The 12,759-nt window shown below is 49.2% G+C and overlaps 1 protein-coding gene across 6 annotated transcripts in view; it reads right to left on the minus strand.

The window, feature by feature from the left end:
* Positions 1-12,759, minus strand: part of LOC144137852 (cytochrome P450 3A8-like) — a 54,353-nt gene that overhangs the window by 18,628 nt on the left and 22,966 nt on the right. For 4 of the 6 annotated variants that reach the window (XR_013315748.1, XR_013315747.1, XM_077669863.1 and 1 more), the window contains exons 5-9: positions 8,397-8,521; positions 7,538-7,775; positions 6,478-6,608; positions 5,781-5,847; positions 4,261-4,339 (exon numbers count right to left, since the gene is read on the minus strand). Coding sequence is in view for 4 of the 6 variants with exons in the window: in XM_077669863.1 (XP_077525989.1) it covers positions 4,261-4,339; positions 5,781-5,847; positions 6,478-6,608; positions 7,538-7,775; positions 8,397-8,521 (640 nt within the window). In the remaining 2 variants the exon portion in view is untranslated. Of the gene's footprint in view, positions 1-4,260; positions 4,340-5,780; positions 5,848-6,477; positions 6,609-7,537; positions 7,776-8,396; positions 8,523-12,759 lie in introns of all 6 variants that reach the window. The other 2 variants (XM_077669864.1, XM_077669865.1) reach the window with 2 other exon arrangements.

Consider the following 12,759-nt stretch of genomic DNA (forward strand, 5'->3'; position numbering starts at 1 on the left):
TGTCATTGGGGACAATGTGTATTTTTCCGAGCCCCTACCGGTGAGAAATTAAGGATCTAAGCACGCGCTTATAGCTTCACCATGTGCTTGCGCGGCTCACCTGATACAAAAGGAATAATGAGGGCAATTTGTTATTTAGGGTTCGGATAGAACTTCAATTACCAAAACCTTTTGGCTCCGCGTTTGAACGGAATTAGGGGATGCTATGTTATGCCGTACCAAGTTAACATCTTCGCACTTAGGGGGTGTAACTCCGCTTCTAATTGGAATATAGCAACCTCCTCCCGGTTCTTCGCAGAACCTAAACCTGAATGTCGACTTAGCTTGCATTGCTGCCAAAGCGCATTACATTATCCTATCAATAACCACAAGGCGCCGATGTTTTTTCCGCATGCCGCTTTTAATGCTGCGTGGTCTACGACACTGCGTTTCACCAGCACCGGAGAGGGAGAGAGTAAAGGGAGAGAGCGAGAATAAATGTGTAATCGAGCAAACGGTGGTGGTTGTGCCGTCCCTCAGGGGGGAAGGGGGGGATTCGCCTCAGTCGAGGTGCTCTTGGGCCTTGGCTGTAGCCCTGACACGGGTGACCAGAAAGCGTTACAGCAGCGTTATGGTCAGCGTTATAGCAGCTGGTCAGCAGACCCTCCCACTAATCGGAGGAAGGGTTGTGGTTGAAGGTAAGAGATGGGGTGTTTTGACAGGCCTACATCACGGGGTAGGTAGTATTGATAGAGCAGAGGTGACAGGTGAGGGGGCATTGGGTAGGAAAAATGGAGTGGAGGATGGGTGCGTTGTAATCGGTATTTAAAACCTGTTTCATCATCATCAGCCTATCTATGCCTACTGCAGGGCAAAGACCTTTCCCATAGATCTTCAATTATCCCGGTACTGTGCTAACTGTGACCAATTTATCCCTGCAAACTTCGTGATCTCATCTGCCCATATAACTTTCTTCCACCCCCTGTCCCGCTTGCCTTCTCTCGGAATCCACTCTGTTACCCTTAATGACCAAGAGGTATCTTGCCTTTGCATTACATGCCCTACCCACGCCCATTTCTCCCTCTTAATTTCGACTAATAGGTCCTTAAAAACTGCGAGGCGTTAAAACTACTAAAACGACGTGAGGAGGAGGAGGAATGCCTTTAATGATGAAAAGAAGTCAGCCTGGCAGCGAGCTTGGCTTGCTACTCCACATGAACATGAGAGGGGCGAAAGTGAAAGGAAGCGAAGACACAAAAACTCATACAGACAATACAAACGCAAATGACCACACAGAAACTGACAGACGCAGGAACACGCACACAGAATACTCAGAGCTGTAAAGTTAAGGCAAACGTTCCCAGGGTTTCGTTCAGACCGGAGTCAAGGAGAAATGACACCAAGGCCCGTGTACTCCGTGTTGCCGCGGCAGTTGAGTGCCATGGACCAATGGCGGCGTAAAGATTCAGTGGAGCATCAGCACGCAGTCCCAAAGTTGTCTCACGGTTAGCCGCGGGGTGTCATAACGGGGACACACACACGTACATGTTCTATGTCCTCACGAACACTGCAAGCGTGACAGTGAGGGGAGGCAACTCGGTGCGTCTTGTGCAAGTAGTGGCTGGTAAAAACGACGTTGAGGCGAATTCGGTGAACAACTGCTTCGTCGCGCTTTCCCAGGCCGCACGGCATTGGAATGTGCAGGCGGGATCAATTCTGTTCAATGGCTGATAATTTTTTGTTCCGTCCGTCCATATTGAGAGTTGTATCTGCCGCGCCACGGAGCACGCGAGTGTGGCGGCGTCACGTCGAGAGAAAGGAATTTGGGATGATGACATTAGATTGGGTGTGGGTCGAGAAAGCTGTTTCATTGGCCACAACATTCCCATTCACCTCACAATGTCCAGGTAGCCACTGTAACACTACCTCATGAATAAAGCTGGCAGCCTGTGTATGCAGGGTGTGTATTTAGGGGGCCAGTTGTTCGTGCGGAAATTATACTAGTTGTTGAAGCGCCGCCCGCGAATCTGTGAAAATCACCCACACAGAAGCTTCTTGCCAAAGAATGTACTGCAAAGCGGAGCGCAAGACAGCAAGTTCTCAGGTCGTCGACGTTGTTTTGTGGCGTAACCTGGCCGCAGTTGTGGTCCGCGTCGATGGGACACAGATTCCGACAGCAAATGATGTGGCCGTCACCGATGCATCAGTGCAGACGTGCTTGTGGTTAGGGTAGCAATTACACATGTGCGCTAGAGTGAAGTACTTTAGGGCTGGAATTGGCAACCTTGATTTACTGCTGATGCCCGGCATTGTGGTGACAATTAGCCAGGGGGAGTACATCCAGGGCGGGAGATGAAGCGGCGCAGGGCACTTCTAACACAAGGGTGGTAGAGTGTCTTGTACCGCTAAGGAGGAGCTAGAACTCAACGGATGTCTATGGGACCAAAGTCGCCAGCCGCAGACGTCAAATGAATGCTCCCTCCTTGGATAGTTGAGGGTGGGGTTTAGGCAGGGTGAGGCGAAGGTTGCATAAGGGTGGACGATGTCGTGGTAGCGGGATGGAACAGCTAGGTGTGGACGGTGAGGTGTCTCATCTTCCTCGAGGGACGAGTGGCCAGGGGTCCACTAAATGTACAGGGGGTGGAGGGGGTTGATTGATGCGAGTATACGTTAAGTGGGAGGTTAGATACGCCCACATAGATTGTTACGGCAGGCTTGCTGGGAATTTGTAATGACTCTAATGTATTCTTGACCAGCAGTTAGCTGCGAGGGCTACGATAATTTTCTCAGCAGTGGTGGTTGACTTTCAGAGAGTCATAAGGGAGGTGAGAAGTGCGCCTTCCGAGTTGGCAACCGCCATAGCATGAGCCTGGTGTGAGGGGTAGGAGGTGGCACCGTTATAGCGAGAACTGGGGGGAAAGGGAAATTTTGATCGAAGATGTTTGCTAGGTGCACAATGTTAGGAATTTTCCACATAGTATGGTGAGACCTGATTGAAGACGGAATGCGTTGAAGGGCTTGTAAAACAGGTGGGATCGGATAACCGAGGGTCTAATGGACGTGCCGACTAGTAGTGGTGGCAAGGAGGACTCGGGTAAGTTGGCTGTTGCGCTGAGCATCCAGGAGTTCTTCCAGGGTGCTATGAATTCCGAGTTGAAGGAAACGGGAAGCAGATGTTTGAACGGGGAAGCCAAGTCATATTTTGCAAGCTTTTCGAATTAGTATGTCGACTTTCTCCCCTTCATCGGACTTGAGGGTGATGTATGGGGTGGAATATATGATGCGACTGATTAAAAGTGCTTAAATTAGTCGTATTGTATAATCTTCTTTGAGGCCTTGGATTTGGTGATGCGTTTGATGAGATGAGGGAGTTGGGTGACACTGGCTTGAAGCTGGGGAAGGACTGCGGCGCCAGAGCCATGTTGATGGAATTGGCCACCGAGTATACGAAGGGTGTGTACTTTAGGAATGGGTGCAGAATCGATTGTTGGTGCGCGTGTCGGCTATGGGAGCTGGAGGTGACCCATGGGTGCGGGAGCGGAGGATAAGGAGTGCTAACTGGCTGGGGGCACACGTAAGGCCTCGAGGTGGTAGATATGCGAGGATGGAGTGGAAGGCTTGTTGGAGGGTATCTTGTTGTGTGCCAGGAGATCCGGTGGTGGTGCAGAGAGTCACGGCGTCAGCGCATAGGGCATGGCGGAGATTATGAATGACTTGAAGGAGAGGTAGGAGATTGAGCGAAGCGATTTTGAAAGGGTGAGGTGAGATTACTGTGCCTTGTGATGAACATTTGGGAGATGTGTGAAACCAGTCGCAGCGAAGTGATTCGATGCCAGGTGTGGCGGTGCGGTCGCTAAGAAATGCCCGTAGATAGTTGTATTGCGAGACACCGCACTAGATTTCTCTAAGTCCTTCGAGTATGGCTTCATGTAAGACATTCAACCAGAGAGAAATCTAAAAAATTGGGGTTAAACAGGGAACAGGAGGCACTCGAAGGATGGCTGCCAGTTTCAGGCGTTAGAATAGCTCTTTTGTGCTGGCACTTATAGTAATAGGGCATTGCGATGGTTTCGCGCAAGCGATATTCGAAGCAATAACCATCTCTTGATCGCTCATTAGGAGGGCCTAGCACAAATATAGTGTGGAGCACCATGCACAAATATGGTGAAAGTGTGTTCAAGTTCTTCAGCAAGGCTCACATAGTGGTCTGAAAATGAAGGCATATCAGTATACCCCTGAATTTATTTTCGAGGAAGCCCTAGGGCGAAAGTGTGCGCTTACCCAGCTATAATTAGGGCGGTAGAGTTGATACCGATTTCTTGTAGGCTCATGGCTCTTGCAGGCTTTCCGTCACTTGTGCCTGCGTGATATCGGGATTTTGATCGCCACAGAGGATGCGCAAGGCACCAAAGTCACGCGCAAATGATGGATGGGACGTGCGAAAGTTTTAAGATAGACTCCGTAAGCTTTTGTATTGGTTGAAGCGTATACTACGTTTACGATAGGGCCGATTTATCGAAGCTGCAGTCACGTGAGAACAGCGGAGACAAAATAGAACGCTCGCGGTTCTGAGCGGAAGTGGTTAGTTTGACGCTTTGCAATAAACGCTTGTAAAAAAATACAATCTGAATATAGTGAGCCCGCCTGAGTTGTAGAACAGTTCATTAGGTGTGCTGCTGTAAACTACCATAACGTCTCTCGGTGTGTGTGTGGGTGCGTGCATGCGCGTGTGTTCATTAGGTGCGCTGCTGTAATCTACCGTAATATGTGTGTGTGTGTGTGTGTGTGTGTGTGTGTGTGTGTGTGTGTGTGTGTGTGTGTGTGTGTGTGTGTGTGTGTGTGTGTGTGTGTGTGGTAGGGTGCATGGGTGTTTGTGTTCATTAGGTGCGCTGCTGTAATATACCGTAATGTGTGTGTGTGTGATCGCGTGTGTGTGCGTGTGCGTGATATATATATATATATATATATATATATATATATATATATATATATATATATATATATATAAAATCCAGGGAGTAGTAGAACTTTGAAGATGGTAGAGAACACAAGAGAAGAAAAACTTGGAACAAGGTAAAAGCACGATTGTGGCCTACGTTTCAGCAAAGAGAACTTGCTTTCCTCAGGGCCCTGAGGAAAGCAAGTTCTCTTTGCTGAAACGTAGGCCACAATCGTGCTTTTACCTTGTTCGAAGTTTTTCTTCTCTTATATATATATATATATAGACATAGATAGATAGATAGATAGATAGATATAGATAGATAGATAGATAGATAGATAGATAGATAGATAGATAGATAGATAGATAGATAGATAGATAGATAGATAGATAGATAGATAGAGCGAGAGAGACAGAGATACACGCAGAGAGAGAGAGAGAGAGAGAGAGAGAGAGAGAGAGAGAGAGAGAGAGAGAGAGAGAGAGAGAGAGATACGGTGAACCACGCAGCAGGTGAATGGGTAGACGTTGCTGCAGCTTTGGGCAATTTTAGGGCACACAGAAGGAGGCGGAGGAAGAGGAGGGGACAGATGGAGTAGCAGACAGAAGAAAAAACCTGCAGGCGGCATGGGTTCTTGAACAAATACGTAGACAGTCTTTATTTATTTTTAAAGCCTGAAAGAGGAGAAAAGCGCGAGCATCGCACCTCGGCTAGCAGCAATGGCGTCTTACGAAGTTGCGACTCCATTTATTGCGCCTGAAAGTGCTTGAAGTTTTGTGCCAAAAACTTTATTTTTATTGCAGACCATTTGTTTTCGCAAAATAAATTACAGACGAATTGCAGGAAACTCAACGTACATACCTTCCTGTGAGTCGGTTTCCTTGCCACGCGCGTCGAGCATTGTCTGCAGAAGATCGGGTATATTTGTCTGCGCAAGTAGAATGAAATGGTAAGCTGAGAAAAAAACGATCGCTTCTATCTCAAGATTGCGCAAATACAGTGTAAACTGGACGTGCTGGGTGGCGTCGCACACAGTAGCTTAGGACAGAGCGCAACCATTCTTCAAACCTGGTTTTGATACATTCAGGACAATTGTGCACAATTGTGCTGAATGAATCAAAGACAGGTTTTGCAAGGGAATTTGTGCTATAATGTTGGCGCAGCAAGATGCTTATGCATTAAAAGTTAACTATCGGGGATAAACGCACTCAAATCTTACTCGATTGATGCGTAAAGCTTGGGTCTGTTATGCAAGTAAGCCTATGTTCTATAGGCGATCCTCTGTGCACCATTCGCTATATTTGCGGACGATACCTGTCCTCTATAGCCCACATAGGTCATTTTCAAAGATGGATTCTATGGACGGCTTTCAAATATGAAGCTTTGCGATGTTACTCTCCGCAGTTCTGCAAGGTAGACACAATAGGATCACTGGTACCATAAAGGCTATCAGTTATTTAACGTAAACCTTCAATACGTGATACATCCTCTGGTTGTTCTCATGAACGTTGCCCCCCTACTTTTAAGACTATTTGAAGAACAAAAGGGTTGTATTTACCTCGGGGGTGCGCAGTCTCAGGTCAACGATGTTGGTGGTCCCCTTGTTAAATATGTCATACGTAAAGGATCCCAGTTTTTCGTTTAGCCATAAGATTGGTGCTACGACGGGGCCCAAAGTCGTCGTGCTGTCTGCGAGCGAGTGACGAAAAAAATGACTTTGACTTTAAATTCTTAATCGCACCGACAAAGCCAACTGTTGGAAGAGCATGACGCTTCGCTCGATGTACTAAGATATGTACAAATGAGTGAAAAAACATAAAATATTGTGAATGCCAAAGTCAGTGTATTCGTCACTCGGTGCAGGTTAAAATTAGTGTATGAACAGAAAATAAGAGATTTGAAGTGAATACTGAATAACCTTTAATAAACGACGCGACATAAGGATAAACAAGCAAAAGTGCAGAAACAAACAACTAAACGAATGAACAAAATATCTGTGAATTGGGTACCTACGGAAGACTAAATTTCTAGATGAATAAATTGCTTTATTGAGTAAGGCAGGCAGTTACTCCATGCTATTTTAACTGCTAGGAGCGCAAGCCGCTCGTTATATGAATACGCTTAAGGCATGCCCTAAATACTTTGAGAAGATAGAAGAATGTAAACACTGACAGATCAATGATAATTTTATGGCGAGACATTTGATTGTGCCAGTAAAGCTAACACAGTCGTTTTGTTCTAGGAAGAACAAGAACAATTGCAATCTCCTTGGACAGTTACGCTAGTCACAAGTTTAACGGTAATGAGTAGAAACGGATATCGACTAGTCAGCAAATGACTCAAATGCTCGAATGTCGGTAGGTTTGAAATTGCCGTCTTGTCAAGCTATGAGGCTTGTTCTTGCAACCTCGCTGATTTCAGTAACGGCCATCGTTGTCATGCCGCGATCATTAACAATAAAGATATGTCTCCACGCGGAAAGAAAGTGAGAACCTGGGCTCGGTTTGACAAGGCTTTGCGACTATACATTTTCTGAACTTCCAGCGTACCAGGATGCCCGCCGCAATGGGAGTGTAGTGTGTGCTTGGTGAATCAGCTTCCCGCTCTTGTCAACTTACGAGCGAACATGTGGAAGAATCCATTCATAAAGCCGTGCAAGACGCGGCGACCACCTTCTAGGAAAGGATGCTTCAGGTCCCGCCGGAAACAGCAGTCGAAGCCGAATCCGGCGTGGCACATGTAGTCCATTGCAAGGCCTTGAAACAGTCCGAACACCGGGTACTCATCGCCAGCGTCCGCCGTCTCTGCCAATACTTTCATGAAAGTGTCAGTCGACTGTGCTATTTGTGGGGCCATCTGCGTGCAAGCGTCATGCGCACATTCTTGAACACTCGTTATGTCCGAGACGTTTTGACTTAATTTGTTTCGTAGTTTTCATAAACTGTCAGTCGACTGTGCTATTTGTGGGGCCATCTGCGTGCAAGCGTCATGTGCACATTCTTGAACACTCGTTATGTCCGAGACGTTTTGACTTAATTTGTTTTGTAGTTTTCATATATGACCACACACCAGCATTTGCTTTAGCCGTCGTTGGCATGGGCGAGTAGCGGGATTGTAATAAAAGGGTTCGTCTATCTCCAGTATTTTTATTAGGGGACAGTTAAAATAGCAGTTAAGGAATAGTTACAGGGGCGCAACAAAGCGGGAAAGTCAAAAAGCGCGGGAAGCACAAACAGCAGAAGACTTTAGCAAAAGCTTTTCTCAACAAACCATGTGGAAGAAAAGTTCTCGTTACTAACGCACGTCTCACAGAATTATTTGCACCCATGACACCGCAGTTAGCCGCTTTCACTATTCGTACACTTTTTGCAAAGTACCAGCGTGGGTACCATTCCGCATCTCTATCCTTCCATCTGGTACACTGTACCGACAACGGTTTTTGAATTTGGTTGGATGACTTGACAAGACAACATGTACCTGTTTGAGCTTGTTATCCGTGAAAGCTTGGGAGATGCAACCACGAATTCGTTTCCACTGTTCCCCTTTGGTGTGCAGCACACCCATGCTCTGAAAGCTGTGTTCTTGGTCAGTGTGCAGTAGTACCTGTAAATGGGTACAATGAAGGGTTCAATGATTTGCATGTTAGCTTATCTTTCAGTGCTACCGGATTATTTTCCGTCGTTATAGTGATCCCTAGATTAACCCATTCTTTGGATCAATACTTCATAAAACCTTGAATCATTGTTTTGATACAGGCACTGGCGCCATCAATATATATGATGGGGATGAGCAACAAATGTTTTTAACCGCGGAGTGTTTAGGCCGCGCTTTGCCCGTCCGTCCAACCAAAAAATGTCGAACCCTCAACAAAAAAACTCATGCCATCTCCACTAACCTGAAACCTGAAACCGAAGCATGCAGTGCATAGGTGTATACAAAGCCTCTCTCTTGCCACACGGCGCGCGCTGATTGGGCGCCGTAGAAGCGCCAGTGGGCGGAGCAATTGCGTGCTAGCAGAGGAGGTGGCGTCGTTCTTTGCGTTGAAACCGGAATTCAAGCATATAAATGAGAGACAGAGTGATTGTAAGTTGCGTTTGTGTCACACGCCGCAGCAAGCTAAGATGTATGCTGAGAAGTAGCGCGAGGCGTTGGAAAACGAGTGTCCTGGTGTGTTCTTTTAGTACGCGTTTTTGCCCGTGGATATGAGACGTTTTAACGTGAGGTGTTGGAAAACGAGTGTCCAGGTGTTTTAGTACCGTAGCAACATGAGACGGCAGGAGACGCCGACAGCCCGAACCCTTGAGGTGCTTCGCCCCTAAAATGTCGTTAGGGAGATTCCGGTAACCAAATCCGGGGCTTTGTTGCCGTGAAACCGGCAAACTAACCTTTGATTGATTTGATTGTTAACGCGCCGACGCAACGCAGGCGATGAGGCGCGCCGTAGTGGAGGGCTCCGGATTAATTTTGATCACCTGGGGATCTTTAACGTGCGCCGAAATATCGTACACACGGGCGTTTTTGCTTTTCGCCTCCATCAGAAAAGCAGCCGCCGCGGCCGGGAATCGAACCCGCGACCTCGTGCTCAGCAGCGCAACGCCTTAGCCACTGAGCCACCGCGGCGGGTGCAAACTAACCTTTGGGGCACCCCAAAAGCACATGGGGTACGGGGTTACCAGCGGCAGGGAAAGAAAACATGTGCAGCCAATTGGAACAAAAAATCCTCCGTCGCATGCCCCCGCGCGAGGGACACGTGTAAATGCAGAGCATAGTGGGGTTGAAGCGCGTCGGCACCCCCAAAGTCCCGTTGACGTTGCCCGACGGCTTCCGCGACGGCGGGTTCCGGGACGGCGGCGGCCTCCAGACGACGACGCTTGCTCGCCGCCGCCTCTCGTTGCCGTACGGCCGGGTCCGCGGCCCGACGCTGACGTTTCGAAGCTGTGTCTTGCTCTCGACTCGAAAGGTCCGCTTCTCGACGCTGACGCCTGGCCGCTGCTTCTCGTGCACGCAGCTCGGGATCCGCTTGCCGACGTTGACGCCTGGCCGCGGTTTCGCGTGCACGAAGTTTGGCGTCGGCAGCGCGCTTACGACGTTTGCGCTCGGCGTCGGCAGCCCGCCGCCTCGCCGCCTTGTCTTCTGCCGCCGTCGACGAAGACGATGGTACGACGTCTTGAACTGGTGCTTCGGCGCTGATGTTGGATTGCGTCGAGGTACTAGTTGAAGGTCTTGCTTCCATCGCTTATCAACTGCGACCGCCGACGAGCGCAAGAGAACACGCGAGGAGCAACGGAGAGCAGGCGAGGAGGAGTGGGGGGAGAGGGCGCACCTGGAACGGCTGTTGCGGACGCCGAGGCATGCCAACGCCGACAACGCCGGGTGACATGCTCTGCATTTAAAAGAAAAAAAATGGCGCAGCTTCGCACTGAAAGCGGAGGGGGGCGGGGAGGTAGATGGGGCTTCTTCCCCCTTGGGATCCGCTGTCAGTGTGGCGGACCTACCGGAAGGGCCTTGTGAAATCCGGCTGAGCACGGCCTCACCCCTCAACCCTTAGCCTGGCCTACCAAGAACATCGCAAAACGTAGCAAAGCTGCGCAACAAAACCGAAAAAAACGTAGGTCGACCTTGATATGTCATCATCATCATCATCACCGCCAACAATCAAGGAATCATCATCATCGGGATTTTGCGTGGAATAAAACCGGCTTCCATCTTGCCATGCCGTTCGTGGCTGGTGCTCTCAGTATTATTCACACGGAAACGATATAGCAGACCCCCAGCCTTGCACTAGTGCAAGCTGCTCCGATTTTCACAGCGGAGCTGTGCTAGGTGGCCGTAATGTGTGGCGGGTAAGGCGTTTAAAATACCAAGAAAATGCCGAGCGCTCGTGAGCGTGTGCCTCGCGGTCACCGCCGAGTGTCACCGTCTCGCGCAGTGACTCTAGCAAAAGAAAAAAAAATCTGGCGAAAACCCCGAGGAGCGCCTCGCGTTTGCCAGCAGCCAACAACGCCACATCTGGCGCAACACCTGCTTCACAGAACCTCGACGCGACTCCAGGAACGCCGCGCATGCGTAGTGCACGTAGGCGACGCCGCTGCGCCCCAGCTGTCGTCAAGCGCTACCGCGCATGTAATCCTTGGCATAAGGAACATCACGATATCGATGCATATGACGATGACTACTACTACCACAGTGCAAAGCGACGACGGAACGTGTAAATAAATAACTTAAAATTTGTACGCATGCGTGGTAATGGGTCCTTCGGTGCTTACGTAGAAAGAAATCTTGCAGCTTCGCTATGGTTGAACTCTTGCGCGACCTAGTGAAAGCTACGCCTGTTTTTTGAGTTAGTGTTAGAAAAGCGCACGACATAAAGAATTACTAAAATCAGTCTGAGAACAATTGGGGCACCTTCGCACCGGTGGCGCGAAGGCTGGGCAAGCAGCGAAGCTGGCGGCCCCAGCTATGGCTTTATCTTGGTTCGGCTAAGTTTATGCGCGTTTATGCTTGTAGACTCGAACAAGTTTTTTTTTACGTGGTTGTGCTTTGAGGCTCGGTCATGTTTTCTACGTGGTGTCGTCATTAGCTCCAAAGAGCAATGAGCACTCGGTCATTTAACTATGTACAACGTGCGCGTTCCCACCAGCTTTGCGGTGAAGCTCCAAGAGCAGCTGAGGGTAAAGCGGGACAAGCGCCTGCTCGAAATTTTAAATGCAGAGCATTCCTTTAACTCACATGTAGCGTCCGCCGTCCATCCGCAACAGCTCAGCGCGCAGGCGCGCCCTCTCCCCCACTCCTCCTCTCCCACATCACGCTACCCTCCTCGCTCTCAACAACAGGTCTGCACCCCTCCCCCTACACTATATAAAAAAATAACTTATCGGCGCCTGGTTTCGATCCCACGACCCTGCGGGCGGAACGCAAGGTACATGGTGCTCTACCCACTGCGCCACAAAGCCGACACAGAATGGAAGGCTACGAACGCACCTTATATCCTTGACTCATTCAAACTACGTCAAGAAGCTGCTGATACAACGCATTCACTACCTGTGGGCGGAACGCGAGGTACATGGTGCTCTAACCACTGCGCCACAAAGCCGACACAGAATGAAAGGCTACGAACGCGCCTTATATCCTTGACTCATTCAAACTACGTCAAGAAGCTGCTGATACAACGCATTCACTACCTGTGGGCGGAACGCGAGGTACATGGTGCTCTAACCACTGCGCCACAAAGCCGACACAGAATGAAAGGCTACGAACGCGCCTTATATCCTTGACTCATTCAAACTACGTCAAGAAGCTGCTGATACAACGCATTCACTACCTGTGGGCGGAACGCGAGGTACATGGTGCTCTTCCCACTGCGCCACAAAACCGACACAGAACGGGAGGCTACGAACGCGCCTTATATCCTTGACTCATTCAAACTACGTCAAGAAGCTGCGGATACAACGCATTCACTACCACCAACTCCCCAAACACTAAACGTTAACGCAATACACCCACCCCCGATGCGACGCATTTACTCGAGTCCCCCTCGCGGGGAGATGGGCCCAATTTTTTCAACTCGTTCGGTGGTCACCGTTTCGCCTGTGTGGTCTGGCATGCGGGACGCTAGTTAAAAGGTTCATTAACGTTACCACTTCTCCGGCTTTTGGGTTCTTTCATTTTGGCATTAGTAATTCTTTTCTTTCCGTCGTCAAAACTGCACCACTCATTGCAACAAGCGATATAGCGAGCCACCCCGCGACGCGTTTCCAAAGCTGCGCTTGTACCCGTTGTACCGCGGTTCCGACAGGTGGCGACACGAGTCCCATCGCTCGGCGAGGTTTATCTGTTGACC

This window comes from Haemaphysalis longicornis, unplaced genomic scaffold (genome assembly GCF_048455015.1).
Source record: "Haemaphysalis longicornis isolate Haplotype H1 unplaced genomic scaffold, Haemaphysalis longicornis Haplotype H1 scaffold_5, whole genome shotgun sequence".
In the NCBI taxonomy this organism is placed as follows: Eukaryota; Metazoa; Arthropoda; class Arachnida; order Ixodida; family Ixodidae; genus Haemaphysalis; species Haemaphysalis longicornis.